At 34.2% G+C, this 20872-nt stretch overlaps 1 protein-coding gene across 2 annotated transcripts in view; it reads right to left on the reverse strand.

The window, feature by feature from the left end:
* The window catches only part of LOC120514245 (collagen alpha-1(XXIV) chain), a 327082-nt gene that overhangs the window by 43612 nt on the left and 262598 nt on the right, over positions 1–20872 (reverse strand). For both annotated transcript variants that reach the window (XM_039734522.1, XM_039734521.1), the window contains exons 37-49: positions 20429–20536; positions 18632–18685; positions 18445–18552; positions 17785–17838; positions 12561–12614; positions 11740–11796; positions 10972–11025; positions 10407–10460; positions 8344–8397; positions 6424–6477; positions 4207–4314; positions 2287–2394; positions 333–440 (exon numbers count right to left, since the gene is read on the reverse strand). In XM_039734522.1, the coding sequence (XP_039590456.1) occupies positions 333–440; positions 2287–2394; positions 4207–4314; positions 6424–6477; positions 8344–8397; positions 10407–10460; positions 10972–11025; positions 11740–11796; positions 12561–12614; positions 17785–17838; positions 18445–18552; positions 18632–18685; positions 20429–20536 (975 nt within the window). The remainder of the gene's footprint in view (positions 1–332; positions 441–2286; positions 2395–4206; positions 4315–6423; positions 6478–8343; positions 8398–10406; positions 10461–10971; positions 11026–11739; positions 11797–12560; positions 12615–17784; positions 17839–18444; positions 18553–18631; positions 18686–20428; positions 20537–20872) is intronic.

A 20872-nucleotide genomic window follows, 5' to 3' on the forward strand; every position in this document is an offset into this window, starting at 1 on the left:
CGATGAGATTTTAAAGATGGTTTCTAGTTTTGCCTGTAATGAAACTTAAATATATATGTGCCTAAAAAGAAGGCTTCATCTGTCTGTTTTTCAAGAAACTAATCTATGGTAAATACGTTAATTGTGCCAATTGTAGAACTAATACTGACACTAAAACCACTGCTTTCTACATTGCGTATTAACAAGCATAACTAGGTAAATATGTAACAAAATAAAGTGGAAGTGCTTGAAACATAAAAACAGAAAGGCAAATTTTACACACAACATAACTGTAAAACAGGACAACTAATTATGGTATGACTAATTAACATTTTGAAACTAAAGAGACCTACCTGTTGGCCTTTTACACCTGGCTCTCCTGGTTTCCCCTGATCTCCCTGTGAACCCGTCAGACCCCTTTTTCCAGATTTACCCTGTTCACCAACCAGACCCGGTTCACCCTAAACAAAAGTAGCAAAACAACAAAATAAAACCTCTTTTATAAAATACAGATCTGTATATGTAAATCATCTTAACCAAATACCATATATTAAACTAACTACAAAACAGTAAAAATAAGTGTACAGTATAATAAAAAATAAGACTTCAAACATATTGACCCTTTGTTGTAGCAGACCCTCTGTTGAGGCAGCATGTGGTACCTGTTTAAAATAACACCAGTTTTATTTTTAATAAATTTGTGTGTGCCAAGCATAGTGGTTAGTGCTACAGCCATAAAACTTTAGAAGACCAGGCTTCAAAACAGTCAACTGCAAGTGTATAACTTGTGTGTTCTCATCGGCTTATGTGCTTCTTTGCTGCTTGTGGAAACACTTGTTCTACTTACATAGTCCAAAACTTAAGGTAATTCACAATTCTGGTTTCAGTGTTGGTGAGTGCGACAGTACCCTGTCATGCTCAGCCTCCTCATTCTGCCTCACCCAGTGCTGCAGACTCTGAACTGGATAGGATGGTTCAATCAAGGGGCAGGTCAGAAAGTGGATGAATAATTATAAGAATATACTCACAATTAACCCATGTGCTTTATATTGCACAGATAAAAAATGCCTCTTTGCAACAAATAATGAAAATTTTATTTTTCTTTAAAAATTACACTCCTGACATTTTTCAGTCTATACACGAGACAGCCATTTGTCCCAGTCTTGTTTTCTGCATTACTGCAAATTTTCAGTTAGGTCATATCTTTCCTGTGATATTTATTATTACATTAAAAAGAGTCAAAGAGAAGACATACAGAAAAAAATGTGTATTTGTTTTCTATACCAGGTGGTCAAACGCACAAAACATCATAGCTATGAAAATGGTAAGGAAAAAGGAAATCAGAAACATGTCACTAATGACATTAATGAAGCTTCTGTTCAATTTCAATGTAGCATAAACGGAACCTTAATTAATGTCACTACTTATACCTGTGCTTGCAATACTATTTCATATTAATATGGCTGCTGTGAAATATGCCTATTAGTGATATGAAACTATGTGATACCACCAATAAGTAATGATATCTCAGCAACAACTCAAAAACCAAAGACCAAATTGGAGATGTTCATAATATTATAAGTTAGTCTTAGTAAAATATCGACCAATTTTAAAATACAGGTTTTTTCGCTATTCAATTTTAATATTATAACATGATCATTTTTAATTTTGAGGATAGCATAGTATTTATGCAAAATATAGAGTTGGAAAAGAGCTTTACAACAATATGGAAACCATTTCAGAATAACTTATATTTAGGGAGATGTAGCCATTCAAAGTCATAACCCCCAATAAATTCAAACTATGTTAGCTTAAATCTCCTGTAATTTTGATCAAAGACATGTGCAATTTCAGTTCCATGGGTTATTCATATGACCAAATAAGCATGCCAAGTTTTGTAAAAATCTGTGATGATCAAGTCCAAAAGTGTGGTGATTTGGTAAGAAATTACCCAAAAGCAACTGAGATGTTTGGAATGAATTAAATATGTTGAGTTTCTGTGAAGTTAAGACAGATAGATAAAGAGAGATAAGATAAATGTGCAAACTAGACTAGGTTAACTGGGCATGGTGCTATAAAAGCTATTCACTTACAGTATGGGGTAAACAGGGCTACTGTAAAGGACATAGAAGAGATGAGGCCAAAAAAGGAAGCTGAAGGAGATGTGGATGGAAATAATGATAGGTGACATGATAAGACTGGTTATCATCACTAATGACACCTATGCCACTCTGGGTAAACTGAAAATATTTCCTAAATTATTTGTATTGATGTACACTTAGTTATAAAAATAAATAAATTGTGTACCTTGGGCCCAGGAGGCCCTTGTTCTCCAGGGTTTCCTGGTAGTCCAGCTTCTCCCTGTGGTCCTGGAAAGCCAGCCAGTCCCACCAGACCTGGATTTCCATGTTCACCCTAAAATAACAAGTAATAGTAATATGTGTACTGTAGTTACAAAGATTGATTATCACATGGTTGAGCTGTGCTATTTTGGCTTTACTTAAAAAGAAAATGTGGTAAAAATGTCTTAAACAAAATTTCCACAGTAAGAATTCTTCTGATTCTGTCTTTTTTGACAATGAGATATTCTATTTGTGCCAAAAGAGATAAGAACTGAGAGTTAAAAAGCAAGAATGTTCATATTGCTACTCAAAAATGTAAAACTCACATGCAGATATTTTTGCTCACTTCAGATTTACAGATTAAAACGTGAGAAACAATAGTAATTAACTGTTTTTGAATTTGAAATTGTATGTCAATATTCAAATTCAAAGAAGACTGTTAAACAAAAAGAAATAAAAAGAAACCATTCAGGCTTCAAATGGTCTCCATCAAGAGAAATGTAAATAAATAAAATATAAAATAAAATATAAAATAAATAAAATATGCTTGGAAAACATAAAACAGTAAAAATAACACAGCTACAAGGCAATACATAGGAATTTGAAAATAAAATGAATTGTCACACACTGTAACATTCTCATACCACATCACTGGATTCTGCTTAACCCAATTTACAACATTATAGAATCTGATGCTGAAGCCTAATCTGGCAACAACAGGCTTATTAAAGAAATCAGCCTGAGAAAGGGTTCACATTTATGGTAGATCTCATTCATGTACATATTCAGAAGAAAAAGTTGCCAATTCACTCAACATATGTATCTTTGAGATGTGCAATTAAAACCGGACTGTACTACATCTGAACTATTGTGGTGCTGAGGTATCACCTGTTGCATGGCTGCACTTGGGTCCTAATCTGGATCCTGAGTTGGTTTGTTGTGTGGTGAGCGCGGCAATGCACAGTATCAGTACACAGAAAAAACCTATGCCGGAATAGGGGATATATGAAACCCAGGACCTTGGACCCATGAGGCAACACCACCAATCACTGTCCTCCTCAGTATGAAAGAACTGTTATACAATTTCAAAAAATGATCAATTTCTATAAAGATGACCTTGTCAAAACTGTATTTCGCATTTTATGTTCTTTCCCTATCAAGGAGATAACTGTACTCTACCAATCAATAGATGCAAGTTCCAAGAATTGTTTGTACAATCTTAACTCATTTGTCCACCCATTGTCTAATTTGCTTACACATTTCTGGGTCATGGTGCCAGGTCAATACAGGGCACACTTATATTCACTCACACCAGGCCATTTAAAGTTCCCAGTAAACCACACATGCATGGCTTTGTGGTGTGAAAGGAAAATCAGAGTACTCTAAACCAGGACCCTGGATCAGCCAGTTAGTAAAATGAACTACTACTCCATCATATAACACTATTCATAACATTTATATATATATATATATATATATATATATATATATATATATATATATATATATATATATATATATATATATATATATATATATATATATATATATTAATAATGAATTTGTTTAAGCATATTATCATTATTTTACAAACTTGGTAAAGCAAACTAGCAGTAAGCCTCATTCATTTAAGATGTTTGACTGATATATATATATATATATATATATATATATATATATAAAGACATTTACTCATGATTACAAAGTAACATGGGGGTACCTGATAGTTTACTCTGTATAGTTAAATATTTAAGTACTAGACCACATTGCCTGCCAATTGCGACAGCAGGAGCAAATAATTGAACTCTTGCATTTAATGTAACAATTGCACCACTTTTGCTCAATGCCCTGTAATCTACATTGTAGCCAAGTATTGTGTACTTACTGTAGGACCTTTCTGTCCTGGAAGTCCAGGTTTCCCTGGATTTCCAATGGCTCCTTCTAATCCTTGATATCCAGGAATTCCTTTGACACCAGGTGGACCTGGAAAACCCTGATGAAAAAGAGGTGAATGTATTTTTATTGATGCAATGTAGTTTTCATAGCAAGATTACTGTTGAAGAGTATACAGAATAAAAAGTATTTCACATCTGAGTTAAAACCTTGCTTGCAAACCACAGTGTGTACTTAAATTAACAAACCCATTTTTTTGTTAAAGTGTTTTGACCAGACAACATTCTCTTCTATTTGAATTTGGTGAATGAATTTCAGCTGATGTTATTTCTACCCTACCTTCATTCTAAATTAGATTTGATATCTGCTACATATAACACATATATACTTTTTGGCGAACATCTTTCAGAAAGTCACACACTAAAACCATCAATTCATCCATAGCCTGAAACTATTTGATCTCTTTTTAAGGTCAGTGGGAATTAAAGCCAAATCCCACAGCATGAGATGCAAAGATTTGGACTGGTGTCAGTTAATCATAGGGTACACTCACTTATACGGTGCCAGTTTTGTATTGCCAATCAATAATAATAATTCATTACATTTCTATAGCGCTTTTCTCAGTACTCAAAGCGCTATCCACACAGAGAGGAACCATGAAGTGAACCCACAATCTTCCACAGTCTCTCCACAGCACTACCACTGCGCCACCTGTGACAATCTAGCATACATCATACTAAGAATAAATGAATGCACCTACAGAAAGCCCCACATGCAGATATGGATGCACACTCTTCCATAGAGAAGAGTGGCCAGGCCTGATCCCATGTTCAGCCATACTATCCCACACTAAAACTAGGGTATCATAATAAGTGGTATGAGTCAACATGTCTGATACATGTTTCCCACTCCATTGGCAAAAGATTTTAGTGTCCGTATCAGTAATCCAAGTTACTTCCTAGCATGAAGCATATTTCATAATAAACATGCACACCACTCTGAAATTACATTAAAAATAAATTAAAGAGTATATAAATATAAAGATAGCTCTTTTAGAACTAAGAGATACAAACATTACCTGTAGTAATCCCTCCTCGATCGGGGGGGGTTGCGTTCCAGACCCCCCCGCGATAGGTGAAAATCCGCGAAGTAGAAACCATATGTTTGTATGGTTATTTTTATATATTTTAAGCCCCTATAAACTCTCCCACACTGTTAACATTATTAGAGCCCTCTAGACATGAAATAACACCCTTTAGTCAAAAGTTTAAACTGTGCTCCATGACAAGACAGAGATGACAGTTCTTTCTCACAATTAAAAGAATGCAAACATATCTTCTCTTCAAATGAGCGCCGTCAGGAGCAGAGAATGTCAGAGAGAGCGCTCGCTAAGAAAAGCAAACAATCAAAAAATCAATACATGCTTTTAAGTATGCATAAGCACCGGGATAAAGCAGCATTTTATAGAGGAGCGTCCGTATCTTCTAGGCAAACAGCCACTGTGCAAACAGCCTCTCTGCTCACAACCCCTTCGTCAGGCAAAGAGAGTGAGAGAGATAGAGAGAAGCAAACAATCAAGCACCGTGAGGGAAGCGTATCATATTATTGAGGAGTTTTAGTTAATATGTAATACATGCTCCGATTGGGTAGCTTCTAAGCCATCCGCCAATCGCGTCCCTTGTATGAAATCAACTGGGCAAACAAACTGAGGAAGCATGTACCATAAATTAAGACACATTGTCTGCAGAAATCCACGAACCAGTGAAAAATCAGTGATATATATTCAGATGTGCTTACATTTAAAATCTGCGATGGAGTGAAGCCGCGAAAGTCGAAGCGCGATACAGCAAGGGATTACTGTACTTCAAATTTCAATGCTTTTGATTATTTTTAGAGAAGGTATTGCTGCCTCATAGCTGTGGGAGAATTTGGAGCCCCAGACACCCTGGGTTTCTTTTTGCTTCCCAAAGACATGTAGTATAGGTTGAGACTGAGGTGACTCTAATACACCATGACTAAGTTAGTATTAGTGTGTGCCTGAGTTTGCCAGTTAAAAGACTGGTACTCCATCCAGAGGTGTCCCTGCCTTATGTTGGATTTAGAATAAGTGCTTAGAAAAAAGAATGGTGCATTAATTTTTATTTTAACAAAAAAGTTAAACAATCAAAAACAGAAGTTGATATAAACTTGTCATATTAGATATACTTACTTCATTACCAGGTTTGCCTGCTAGACCACGTGTTCCTTTTTTCCCTTGTGGTCCCTGAAAACAACATTATACAATTTAACATTACTAACAAAAAACAAACTTTACTACTGTATATTGATTATTTCATGCAGAGCAATGTTATTCATTCTAGCAAAATAATAAAATCAATTCACAAAATAAATTCCAGAATTTAAAGTGCACCTGCAGAAAAAAAGAGGAAGATCCAGTCATTGTTCTCTTTATAACATACAAAAATTACTTTTATAAAGCTACAGCAAACTAAAGTCAGTGGGGAGAAATAAATGAAAACATTACCATTCAACAGGGAGATTAATAAAGACCCCACACACCCCAGTACAGAAGCATTAAATCCTGTTTTTCATCAGTATGACAAGATATTGGAAGGCATATTAAAACCTCAGTAAGCCTGCAGCTGATTTTGATAGCTGATCAAATTTAAAGCAAAACTGTATGATCACTGAATGTTTAACAAACTGCAGAAAAACCTTAAAATCTCCAGACCACGCCCTCCTACTGACCTCACTTCCACCTGTTCTTGGCTGGACCCTCCTCTTCCTTCCCACCACCTATAAAGCCAGCCACTTGCCTTCCCCAGTCAGTCCTGTCTTGGACTTGGTCATTTGAAACTATTCAATATTCCTCTTGTTTTGAGACATTGTTAATAATGTACATAGTGGAACTCCAAACATTTCCCTTGTCTGTTGTGCTCTTTTAAAATGTATATATAAAAAACATTTGAATATCTAATCTTTACCTCAGATTACGTAAATTTAATGTACTCAATGAAGTCTTTGTCAAGTTAGAAAAATATGAACTCTACCTGTCAGAGCTTGCACAGCGCAATGAACACCCAAGGCAAACAAAAATATAATAAACAGTAACTCTTAGTAGGCAGCGAAAGAAAGCGTGGCAAGAGTGACTTCATAAATGTGGTTGTACAGAAGGCATCAAAACAAACACAATAAAGTCAGTGTTAGGTATACTGTGTTGTTAAAACAAAAAAATTAAGAACTAAACTGTAACAAAATGATACAAAACAGAAATGAATGATAGAATGTTTCAAATATTTTATGTTTGGTAAAAATCACTCTGACCATTAAAAGCATTTAATTACATATGGAAACATCATAGTATAACAAAACATGTATATGTATATTTTTTCAAATAAAAACAAATGCAAGGCAATGATCTAGAAAGAGGATACTAGTATTCTGAAGTCATGTTAGAAAGCATCATTATTTATATATATTAGAACTTCATATACTGTACAGTATGTACTGAACAGACATATTTGAGAGTATAGGAATGCAAAGCTTTCTTTTCAGTAGCATTTATAATAATTCTTATATTCAGTTCAGTATTTTTTATTCATGTGTCATTGAACATACCATCATGTTTGCACCAATAGTGCATTTTTCTATGAACATAAAAAAAGAAAATGAAAAGTAGGAAGTTGAAAGCATCTTTGAATAATTTTTACCAACTTGTATTGAAACAAAATGTGCAGTGTTATTTAAGGTTTGAGTTCTGAGATCTGAGATAAATATGTACTTGCAAATGTTTTCCTATAGTTGTTTCTGTTATTCTGTACAATCTCCTCAATAAATCTTTAAATATGAATGAACTTCCCTTATTCTGAGTTGCATCACAGGTTTCATGGCTTTGTTCTTCACCATGTTTGTGAACATTTTAAGATCCTTAACTGCATTCTGGGACTTTTGGGTCTGAGGTCAGGCTCCCTGGTGATAGGCAAACTCAGTGGGCCCACACTTGAAGTTAAGTCCAAATCTGGCCTTTTTGCTAGTTTTTGGAGGCCTGCTTCCTATTTTCTGATTTCAATGGAAGTATTAAACAACAAGTGTAAAATATAATGTATTAAATGAAATCAAATTGCCATACCTGATGTCCTTTCTCTCCTTTTGGGCCCTGTTTGCCATGTTCTCCTGGTTCCCCCTTAGTGAAATCACAAATAACAAAAAATGAAATTTTTGTAATTGAAAATTTGATAGGGTCATACAAAACTGAAATATATTTTATAACAAAAACACTGATTCATACTCTGAAACTACATCATTCACTACATGGCTTTGGCGAGATAGAGGACATCATGGAAAAACTGAATGCAAGACTGAAACAAAACATGTATGTGGCAGCATTCCACTGAAGGGCAAAATGACTGATACTCTGCAAAGGTATGGTTGTTATTAAGAAAACCTGAACGAAACACATACACACGGAAAATTTGTAAAGTTTTACATGAATATAGACTAGTGCTAAGAACTGAAACCATATAATGAACAACTCAACAAAAACAAACTTTGTGTCTCTATGCACTTTAAGTATTTAATATAAAACATAATTTGAACAGCCTTTTACTGTGGAACAGTGTGATTTTGTTTTATTGTAATACATATATGGAAAACATTTCTATTTCTTTTTAATTTTATGTTTTGATACCATAAAATTATGCTTCTGGAGCTCCTACAAAGTGGTATCAAGATGTAAAATTTGTTTCTCACAACTTGTACATAAAATTGTTAAACTGTACCTGTTTACTTGCTTACAAATACTGGTGTTTACAAATATTGCATTTGTAAACCAAGAAACAAATATTTTTGCAATGAAAACCTATTGCTATTTTTGGATTTTAGTTACATCAATAAACCCTACATTACTCAGTATAGTGAGAGCCTGGCTGCTATTTCCTGGTTAGTTTTACTGACTGCCTTGCCAAGTGCACTTTCTTTTGAATTTATTGCTTTACATTTTTACTGGTCAACAGCCATGTAAGGCATTATCTCACAATGTTTCCTGAATTTTACAAAGAGTTAACTGCCTACTCCTTGTTTAGTCTTAATTGTGAGAGGCAACGACATGCATCCAGGAGCATAATGTTAGTCTATCAGCTGCAACGACAACAATGCTGCATGCATTCTTGGTGTTTTCTCATCAAGGAAGAAAGGACAAAGAGATCAATGATAGTGCTTGGTAGAAAAGTTTGCAGGACAAAAAGCCACATGTGATGGAATCTCTATAACTTTGATATTAACAAAAATGGACAAATAGAAAGACTGGAACTGCATATCGGTCAAGAACCAAACATGCAAAGTTTTTCTTTTCCTCATTCTAGTCAAGTTTATGACATACAGTAAGCAAACAATGGATAAATCATCATGAACAATAAATAAATTAAACATTCTTAATTTAAGTTTTTGTGCTTTGTTTGTGTATTATGTTTTAGTCACACTTTATGGAAAATGTCCTGTAACAGACTCATTTCTTAACTTTACTACATTTAAGATAACCAAGCTGTGAGTGCTATGATGAGCAAGGAAAATGTTTGCAAAGATGGTGAAAATGAACCATACTAAACTGATCTGCCTGGACAACATGAGGTAATGAAGAATATTGTTTCTATCCTGGTTTATTGTCTCAAGCATGGTGGGCAAATTATATCCCAAATATACCTACAGTTTAAATACAAAAGTTTGTGAATAACAAAAATAAATGTAAAAGTAGATAAGATACACATAAAAGGTTGCCATTCCACAGGTAAACACAACAATTTCTGACACTCTCTGAAATATTCACAAAAATGAGTATATAGCCCTTATTATTAACCAGCTTTCGTATTACAGTTTTTACAGGCTACAAATTGTTTGAATTAACTTCGTAGTTAGTAGGGAATAGCTCAAAATGTGCTGGTGGAGTTACCAAAACCAGTGGGAGGATCAGGAAAAGATGAGGCTCAGATAAACTGCACCTGAATAAATGTCACCCACTACATACACAACCTCCTCATAAATACTGCTACTATTACAGGAAAAAAGACATGCACTCTAAGGTTATTTAACTTGTGAAAGCATATAATATTTGTGCCAGTCTGAAAGAGACTCATCATGCTGTGAAGTTACATACTAGTGTAATTAGTGTTAATCTCTACCACAGAAAATATTTCGTACCGGCAGTCCTTGTTGTCCAATTGCACCTCTTAGTCCTGGGAGACCTACAAGACCCTAATAAAAGAAAAAAGTAGAAGCCAGTTTAAATAATTATTCACAACCATGTAATTCATGTGTAAAACTTTATGTGTCTTATTTCAACAGAGCAGTTACAGTTCTTGTAACCACCCAAAAAAACAATCATTATAACTAGCAATTAGATGATATAATCACAAACACAAGGGCAATATCACACTGTAGTTATGAGTAACTCATAACAGAATTAAAATGTTAACCCATTTCAATGGAAATAATTTTTGATCCACATATTTATTGATTTGTTAAAAATATTTTTATTCATTGAACTTTTTTCCCTTTAGGCTGCAGATGGCTCAACATATTCACTTATATTTAAAAATGAAAAATTCTACACTGGGACTTACCTAACTTTCTTTACTATCACCTTAGGGTCCAATAATAAAGAACCAGAAAAATGTTCTTTGAGATGGCTTTGGGTTTTCAAAAACTTAGAAATATAACATAATTGCACCCCTAGAATATCTAAATTAGAGAAACAGTGATTTACCTCATAGCCTTCATCTCCAGGGTCTCCACGCTCTCCGCGTTCACCAAAAGGACCCTACAAATTTACAAATTAAAATATATTCAAAGAAATATTAAACATATGTGCCTATTAAAGTTAAGATCTCACTATCATCATGGTTAGTGCTGTTCTTCTGTCACCACTTACCTTTGTATGTTTGATTTCAGATTGTGAAAATAGTTTAATTACATGATCAATAGTAACACAGTTGGAAAATCAATGAGCCTAAATTGCCTTTGTTTGTATGAGCCTAATAACTGATTGAGAACACTAGTAGTAATCATTTCTACTATAAGCGCAGTGGATATTTTAGTGGCTCTAGTACCATGTGCCTTTGTAATATGGACTGAATGTTTATGGTTTAAATGAAATCTAGATTTAAACTTTAAATTGTACATTATAATGATATCCATTCATAATTATTGAAATCTTCTTAATCCAGTTCTGGGTCACACAGGCTGAAATCTTACCACTATTAAAACCAAGACCAAGGTGCTAACTGTAACTAACCTGAGGATGGTGAGGATGGTAGTGGTAGTGTTAATCATCTGAGATTTAGGGAATATTAAGGTCGGGATTAATCAAGTACAAATGCCACATCCAAAAAACATGTGTGTGTTTTTTCCATTTGGGGATAGATTACAAGACAGCATAGTAGGATACTATTAATTTTTACAGTTTAAAATTATTCTCTGTATAATTCATACACAATAATATTTTTCTGAAGTGATCTTTTTAAGAAAAACTTACAGGTTCACCCTGTGGCCCTGGGGGTCCTGTTACAGTGCTATCCTCTCCTGGGAAACCCTAAATAAAAAAAAAAGTAAATATATTTATCTCAACTTTGCAGTTACATATTCTATCAGATGCTGAATTTTTTGTCACAGTTATTTATTTACTGCATCTTTATTGACAAATTAGCATAGATTTACGATGTATTGTTATGGGACTGTAATGTAAAGAAATACATTAAGTTACTTTTTTCACTCAGTTTAAGCTAAAACAAGTAAATATTTAACTCTATTGTATAAATTTACAGAGGCAGCAAGGCAATTTAACTATGATAAATTTGTATATAATGGCGGATATTGTAGCTGAAATATTTATATTCTTAATATCTGTATGACTTCATTTTAATAAAGTATATTTTCTTCCTACTACATTACACTGCATTTAAAAATAACCCATATGTCCAGTTCAAACTTACAAAGTAAAATACATCTATATATGAATCAGACCAATATGATATTAAGATGATTTGCTGTGTAACTCACACACAACTAATTTTCATTCTGTAGTACATTTAATGTACCCAAACAAACTGTATTTTAAAATCTTCCAGTTTACTACCTTGTTATATAGTTTTAATTTGAGGTTATCACAGAAACTCTACATGGCCTTAATGTTTTACAGTTGACATGCACTTGTGTGTATCTCTGCAACACTTCCAATTCAAAAAACACTTGCTATTCAAACATTTGCTGTTCAAAAAAAAGTAATTTAAGAGAAACAGTACGAGAATTTTTAATCACCTCAACACTGCCACATATGGAAAGGTTATGAATACATACCTTTTCACCTTTGGGACCTGGTGGACCAGGAGGACCTGGTTTTCCTTGATGACCCTACACATGTTAAAATAATATAACACAATACATAACACTTTATAATATAGTAAAAACACTAAGACAATATATATTTGCACTATTACCACTGCATTACTAAATATTATTCACCTGCAAAATAAAATACTACAAATGAAAGGCAAACAATATTTTCATAAATGTGAAACATGTACACACATACTTAACCAGATGCACCTTTCTTTGGATTCAACAGTAAATGGGTGAATTTTCTATTATGATCTTTGACAGTGTATATGCAATCACTTGGTAAAATAGAATGCTCAATGAGGCAACTCCATCATTCAAACAGGACAAAAATAATCTTCCTGAGAAGCGGAAAGACAGTTTCAGACAATCTGTGTGGTTCATACAGTAAAAGCTAAATAACACTTAGAATAATGTGGAAAGTATTATGATCAATTTGTTTTGTATAACATCTATATAAATACAGCAGTCATACACATAACCATATCCTGCTTCAACAGACAAATATGCAGTACTTTGTTTGGTTTACTCTGTGATTTACAGCAATTTAAATTTGGCTCATTATAACAGGAAAAAGCATGTTCTTTATTTTAGTGAATAAACTAAATTCACTTTAATATTTTTTTCTAGGGCGGCATGGTGGCGCAGTGGTAGCGCTGCTGCCTCGCAGTTAGGAGACCCAGGTTCACTTCCCAGGTCCTCCCTGCGTGGAGTTTGCATGTTCTCCCCGTGTCTGCGTGAGTTTCCTCCGGGCGCTCCGGTTTCCTCCCACAGTCCAAAGACATGCAGGTTAGGTGGATTGGCGATTTTCTAAATTGGCCCTAGTTTGTGTGTGTCCTGCGGTGGGTTGGCACCCTGCCTGGCTCCAGCAGACCCCCGTGACCCTGTGTTCGGATTCAGCGGGTTGGAAAATGGATGGATTTTGTTCTATTCTCAACAATACCAAACTTACTAATACAGTATGTTACCTTTGCATGTTTATAGTAGCCCTCTGTATAAGTATAAAGTTCACAAAACGCTGCATGTCCGTCTATTCTGGTACACTATTTACGTATGTCATTAGTCACAAATTAACAAGTTTTCTAAAGTCCTTTCTGACACTTAGGGTTAGCATTTGGATGCCCCTATCGACTCCTTTTGCCTGTAAGTAGCCCCTGCCCCACCATCAGTGTCTGTTGCTGTTATATATTAATTAGCTGTGTAAGCCTGTGCTGTATAAAGCCTGGGGTCCTAGAAACTATTTAAATCGGCAGAATAAAAACTGAAATGTAGAGATGTCAGGTAATTGAACGGAACTACTCTGGGAATCTCTCTCCTAAGATGATTAGTGTTGAGAGGAAAAGTAAAAGGGATACAGTTTTGCAGACGTTAGCGGCTAAGCGACTTTGTCTTTCTTCTGAGGTTTCGTTTTGCTGACATGCTGGCCCTGCTTGTCTTATTAGCGGCTGAGCGAATTTTCTGTTTCCTCGGAGGAGGAGATCTTACCACGACTCCAACTTTCACTTCCTGGCCGGACAGACACACACACTTCCACATGTATACGTTTATATATAAGATAAGGAGGCAGTCATATGTGTAAAGGACAAAAAATAGGGAGGTTCAATGTGGCTCTTCACTTTAGCATTGTGACTAAACCTCTAGTTAAGCTCATCTTTTGTTTCTCTTTCCTCCTTTTGTATGTTTTCAGATTTGCTGTAGTCTTGTGGCGTTTTGGATACCTTTGCCTGTATTGTTCTTTCAATCTCAAACTTAAATAAACAATGATTGTTGTACTATTTTCTTCATATATCTTTGAAGTCTGCTTGTCCAGGACTACACAGCAAGCAAGGCGCACACTGCAAGGCAAGCTTTATTTTTTTGTGCTGCAGTCCTGTGTCCGGAGTTTTGACTGCTTAGTGAGTGCGTGACACTTAGTCTTTTATGCTAGCTTGGCTTTGAACCTTTTCTCTACCAGTTACATAAACATCATCACTTTAACAAAAAAGTTAATAAACAATAAACAGAAAGCACAACAGACCACGGGCCTCTGAGAGTTTAGAGCCTCCATAAAGTGTATGAGGTACAAGAAAGATGAGGCTGCAGTACAAGTATACATGCACTCATCTGCTCCATGTCATGTTTCTTCACATCAACTTCCAATAAATGTATCCTCAGTCAATCTGTATTGCCCAATAACTATCCCTACACTCCTCATGGCAAAAATGTTATTTTCAATTAAAAGATCAGATACACTGTTAATATGGCTTCGTTTTCTGTCATACATCAAAAGGCTGCCCCCTCAATGTAGCTTAAATCACTTTTTTTAAGCTAGTTCCTAGAAATGAAAATGTGGGAAGGCATGTTTCAGTGTACTGTAACACATTCCAAATGTTTATAAATGATTTTTTTTATATCAGTCAGTGCTTGAGAAAGAATGTGTGAGGACACATGTTTCTACTCAAACACAAGGTTCCCATAAATTTCTGGGAGCTGCTACTTACAAAGTCATCATGTTTGCTTGACTTAATGTTAAGCTACAGTATACTATTAGTTAGCATGCAGAACTGAAACAAGTCTCACTGAACTGTGAGGACGTAGTGCTAACCACTACTCTGCACTGAGTCAATTTGATCTTGTAAAATCAAATGCTTATAAGTATTTAAATACATTGCAAACCCCTATACAATGATCACTGGGCAAACAGCAGATCAGCTTAAACTTTTAACTGTTAACTTTAACCATATAACCCATGCTGCATTACATATTATGGTAATAAAATAGTAGCTGCTAGTTCTGATTAAAGACCAGCTGAATTTCTACTGTATGTACAGTAAGCATGTATTTTACAGATGAGTTCTATTGATATTTTAGTTCTGCACAGCTGCGACTATATGCCTTTATTATGTGTGTTAATTCAGCTTATGCCTAAAGTAATAGCATTTTGTAATGAGCGGGTGAGCCTGACCCTTAGTTTCTCTGAACCACATAACTGTTCTTACAAAGATTTTTCTGTGCTACTTTCATTAATTTTTGATAATGTCCATAAGAAATACATGAATATCCAGTAGATGTTTATGTGTAAATCATGAAATGCTTGTGGCTCCCAAAGAACTAGAAAAAGTTTATTTTGGAAAAGCTTTCCACGTACTTATTACCACTACCAAAGTAACAAATATTATGCAAATTGACATTGTGCTGTGATGAAATGTTAAAAATGATCTTTCTATTAATGGGAAAGCATAAGGAAATCATTTTTAAATTTCTGCAAATGTACTGAATATTTAAGATATCATAAAAATTTCACATTAACAGCACAGTGGTAGGAATGTAAAGTCAAAAGAGAAACATTCTCTTTCTGTAAGCTTGGAAACAATTGCCTCTATTGCATACAATAAGTACTTTAGTATCCCAGACATCTAAGAAACAAACGTTTGAGCTCTCATTATTATTAATAGCCTTTGAAGTTGGCCTTATCTGAAGATTGAAATGCACAAGATGAAAGCCGAAAAAGCTCAGAAAGGAGTGGGAAAGTATTTTTCAATGCCATGAGATCAAATAATTAAGATAAAACTTAGAAGGAATTACTTCAAATAACAAGTAACACTGAAAATTGTTAATTCAAAAGAATAAATATATAAATAATTTAAAAAAAATTGAGGCATGTTTACTTTTAAACTAAGTTAAGGAAAAACAGTGAGAAACCCTAAAAGACAATTTTGATATACTTAATATTTACAATGCCTGGAAAGCCCATCCATTCTCAATATCACTTAAATTCATAATTTTTTAACATATTTTTAAATTATTATTACTTTGATATTGTATTAGTTTATTATACTGAAAGTACTGTAGGTGCCAGAGAGGAAAGACAGGCATCCTTGCCAGTGTAAAGGAAGAATTCATACCTGGGCAGGAGGCCATAATAGATGGACTGGGTGAAAAGACTTACTGGGAGCAGTTTATTCCCCCACACGACAGGTGGCAGTGTTCCTTAGATATAAACCCAACTAGGACACCAATAGGGTGGCATGAGAGTTGGAGTCCAGAAATAAAGCCCTGTTGGGTTATTTGAGGACTGTCCTGGTTTCCATATTACCTGCAAATGCTCCAGATGACCTGGACAGGAGACCCAAAGCAGTTCTCAGGTCTAGTTTAAAAGGAAGCCCACTACCTCACTTAAACCGAGTCAGAGTTGGAGGTAGTGGGCAACTCTTTCTCAGACTAGGAAGGAGGATCATGAATGGTTTATTTTGCTGGTGATTGCATGTGAAAGCCATTTGTCAAATAAAACTCATTTACGTGAACCTGGAATTGTGCTGGGTATTGCTCTGTCTGTGGTTACAGTACAAAGTGTGTTAATATATAATTTTTTTCCAAAGATTGTTAAACTTATGTAGAACTTTATTTGTCCCTGGAAGAAATCTATTTTTTACAGAAGCTATTTAAATAAATAAATACGTGAATAAATAGATAAATACACACACACACACACACAAACACTTTGGTCTGAACACAGACCACAATGACTATAAAGTAAGAAAATTAAAAAGAATGAAAAGTTGTGAGTTGGCTGTCACAGTCACAGTGATGCATAATGTAGACGTATTGCTGTAGGTAGTCCCAGTAGCATTTCTCGACACACTTCTGCTGAATATTATTTAAAATTAATATAATTAATATTCCATATTAATTAAATATTCAAACACTATAAAGGTTAATGCTTTGAAATATATTCCCCATATATATTTTCCAATTGAGAAAACATTTACTCTTACCCTGCAGAAAGCAGATGTCTTAAATGATATGCCAAACTTACTGTATAGTTTGGAAATACTGTATAAAATCTGTGGCGGGGTTATAAAGTGAGATTCAAAGAATTCATCCTAAGTGTATGTAAACGTCTGACTTCAGCTGTAAATGTAATGAATGCCTAAAATTTAGAAACATAAAGATTTCCCTTTAGATTATAGTTAAAATGGAAAAGGGATAAGGTTCATCTTAAATATACACTCAGTTTTATTAAAACGTTTTAAATACACGCAAGAAAACTTTGTTCAGTAGCTCATAAAAGCAACTTTGAGAATGGTTTATACAGCAAGTTGATTTTTAGTGGACAGAGTTTTCCTCCATTGTATAACAAATTTATTTTTTTAGTTTTACAACCATAAAATATCTAAATGCCATAAGGAGGAAGGACAATACTTACATAATATCCTGGAATACCGGGCTCGCCTTCTGGACCCATCGATCCCAATGATCCCTAAGAATACAAAGTATACACACATACAGTATATAATTCTCACCATGGCCTTGAATTTTTTATTAATTTTAATTATTTCTCTTAAAAATTATGTAACTGTATTTCACGTAAATATTGTTGGTTACAGTATTGTTACAAGGACAAAATACAAGTAGAACGGGTCCTAAAAAATATATCTTTTACAACAACAAATTCTAAAATTGCAGTAAGAGCGTGTAGATTTTAGATATACACTGTGTACAGATGTCATTTTTAAGTTATTTAATATAAAAGAATAAAATAAATCAGAAAATCAGTATCATTTTTTAAAGAAGGGCAACACAACAATAATAGTTTAATAGTAGTAATACGTTTTTCAAGTTTTTTATAAGAACACAGCCAAAGCTTGATTACTCCAAAGCAATGATGAGTGTATTGTATTTTCAATTATTGTTCATAACTGTAATATTTTAAACATAACTTAAGGGACATGCACAATATTATTACCGTATACATTTTAAAATTACTAGTCATGCAAAGCCTAATACAAGCAGGCAGTGTTCTAGCAGTGTAGTTAAAGTGGCATGGACTGTACTCTCTTTTAATGCAGTATCAGAAGAAGCTCACCATGGGTCCTCTAGTTCCTCTACTGCCTTTAGGTCCTCTTTCCCCAGGCTGCCCAGTTTCACCAGCTGAGCCAGTTTCTCCTATGTATCCAAGCTGACCTTTTTCACCCTGCAAAAATAAAATTAGTATTATTCCTGTAATCTTGTTATAGAAATAATTATTACCATCAAATGTATTTAATCTATACCTTTTTTCCTGGCTTTCCACGATTTCCGGGAAGTCCTGGTTTACCTTCAGGCCCCTATAGTTTTTTAGAAAAAATAGCAAAAGTGGTATCAAATCAACTTAAGGCAACATACATTGGCACACAAGAGATGATTTTTTCGCCTATGCACTGACAAAAAGTAACACTCATTTCTTGATGCTATCAAAACAAGCTCCGGCTCTTGTCATCCTAAAATAATTAAGCATTGCTAGGAAGTAGAGACATTGAATGACCCCACTACAGCTGTCTTATTGGTACTTGCTTTCACTGGATGCATTTCAGTTCTCCCTAATGATTACAGAAGGCACAGAAGAAGCCTATGTGTTAAAATAACTTCTTCAACAAACATTTAATTATGACAGTCTCCTATGCTAATCTTTAATTTTTTACCAATGCCTGTATTGAATCAGCTAACCGCAAGAAGAAATTGACAGTTACAGCACACATCAGATTCAGGATGATGCATCTAAACACATTGTTCGTGACTTTGAAAACATGCCCAATGAATCACCCATGTCCAACCATTTATCAACCATAGTTGTGCACATGTTGGTAAAGACATAATTTGGGGGGCTACTAGCAAATGAGTAAATAACAATAAATGAGTACTGGTACAAGTGATGAGCACATAAATAAGTGACAATGATTAATGCTTTTATATGACTGAGGTGCAACTGCCATTGACTGACAATGATACCATTGAGGAACCTGGTTATGGATATGGACAAATTAAATGCACGTTAACATGGAAGGAGGATGTTTTTATGGGCACTGCAAATTAAGAAAAGTGTATCTTCTTAATAAAATTGATTAATTTCAGAAACATCTTGCGAACATATTTCACAATCTTATAGAATGAATTTTTATAGACAAAAATTCATAATAAAGTGAAATTATTCTAAGGTATAATTTTCCAAAATTCCTGTTGTAAGATGCAAATGCAAAATTATATAATGCTGTTAAAATGAGACTAACAATGAAATAAAAATGATCCTGCAATGGCCTGTGTAATCTAGCCCAGGCTAAGACTACATACTCTTATACAGTCCAAAACACTTTACAATCCAAAACAATAAACAGCACAAAAAAATAAAACATTTTTTAGCTCGAGGCTTTTTGGGCAAGCAAACCTGTGCCTAATTTGTAAAATCATGCATAATGCATATATTATTTTTGCTTTCAAGACAATAACAAATTAGTAAATAATAAAAACCATTGACAATGCTGACGGCCAATTAAGAAAAAACATAATAGGTAAATAAACTATTAAATAACTAATTAAATAATAAAATAACAATATCATTAATTAAAGTGCTATAAAAAAATACAGTATATTTACATTCTAGATGACTTTACCCCATAAGGCAGCTCTAAGTACAGACGGTGACTAATGCACCACCTTGAAAGCAGATGCCTTCAAGTAACCTGGCTGTTCTGTAGTAAAAGGTTTGACTTTAATTATTCCCAAAAATGTTCAAAGTTATAAGACTATTTATGAAAAAAGAATTATCAGTTTTAAAAACTGACATGAATGAATTCATTTTAATCATGGCATATTGCTTTAATATTTAATATTTCATTATTTTTGTTTAAACTAAAATTTTAGCAACTGTTTTACAATTACCATGAAACTGTAAACAGATGTGGATAATATTTCAACTATTCATAGTCAGCGTCAGTTTTTAAAATGATATCTTCATTACACTTACAGTATATATTTTGATTTATGTATTATATTTGAAAATATTCCAGTTTCACTTTATTCTCAGTATAACTTACTCGAACACCATTGATTCCTGGTTCACCTGTATGACCCACAATCCCTGGTTCTCCTTCATCACCTTTTTCACCAGTTTCTCCCCTTGCTCCTGGGTTACCCTTTTCCCCCTAAAGAAATGTGCAAAAATAATGTTCGTAATTTTGAACTTTATTTGGCTTAGAGATGCAACAAATTTGGCTTATAGAAACAAGCAAGTATTAATTAATTCACATCTGTATTAGCTTGGTCCTAATTTGGGATCCTGAGGTGGTTCACCGTGTGATTCGTTCCGGCAACGCACTATATCAATGCATGCTCCCAACCTCTCTCTCTCTGTATTAACTCTTTTTAGTCTATGGAACCCTTTTTGAACATGCTGTGAGGGTTTGTGGAGGCATATTACAAAGGACAAGAGTGGGTATAAGTGAAGGCAAAGAAAATATGGAAAATTTGCACTGGCAGAA

Source organism: Polypterus senegalus, chromosome 14, assembly GCF_016835505.1.
Source record: "Polypterus senegalus isolate Bchr_013 chromosome 14, ASM1683550v1, whole genome shotgun sequence".
NCBI classification, from domain to species: Eukaryota; Metazoa; Chordata; class Cladistia; order Polypteriformes; family Polypteridae; genus Polypterus; species Polypterus senegalus.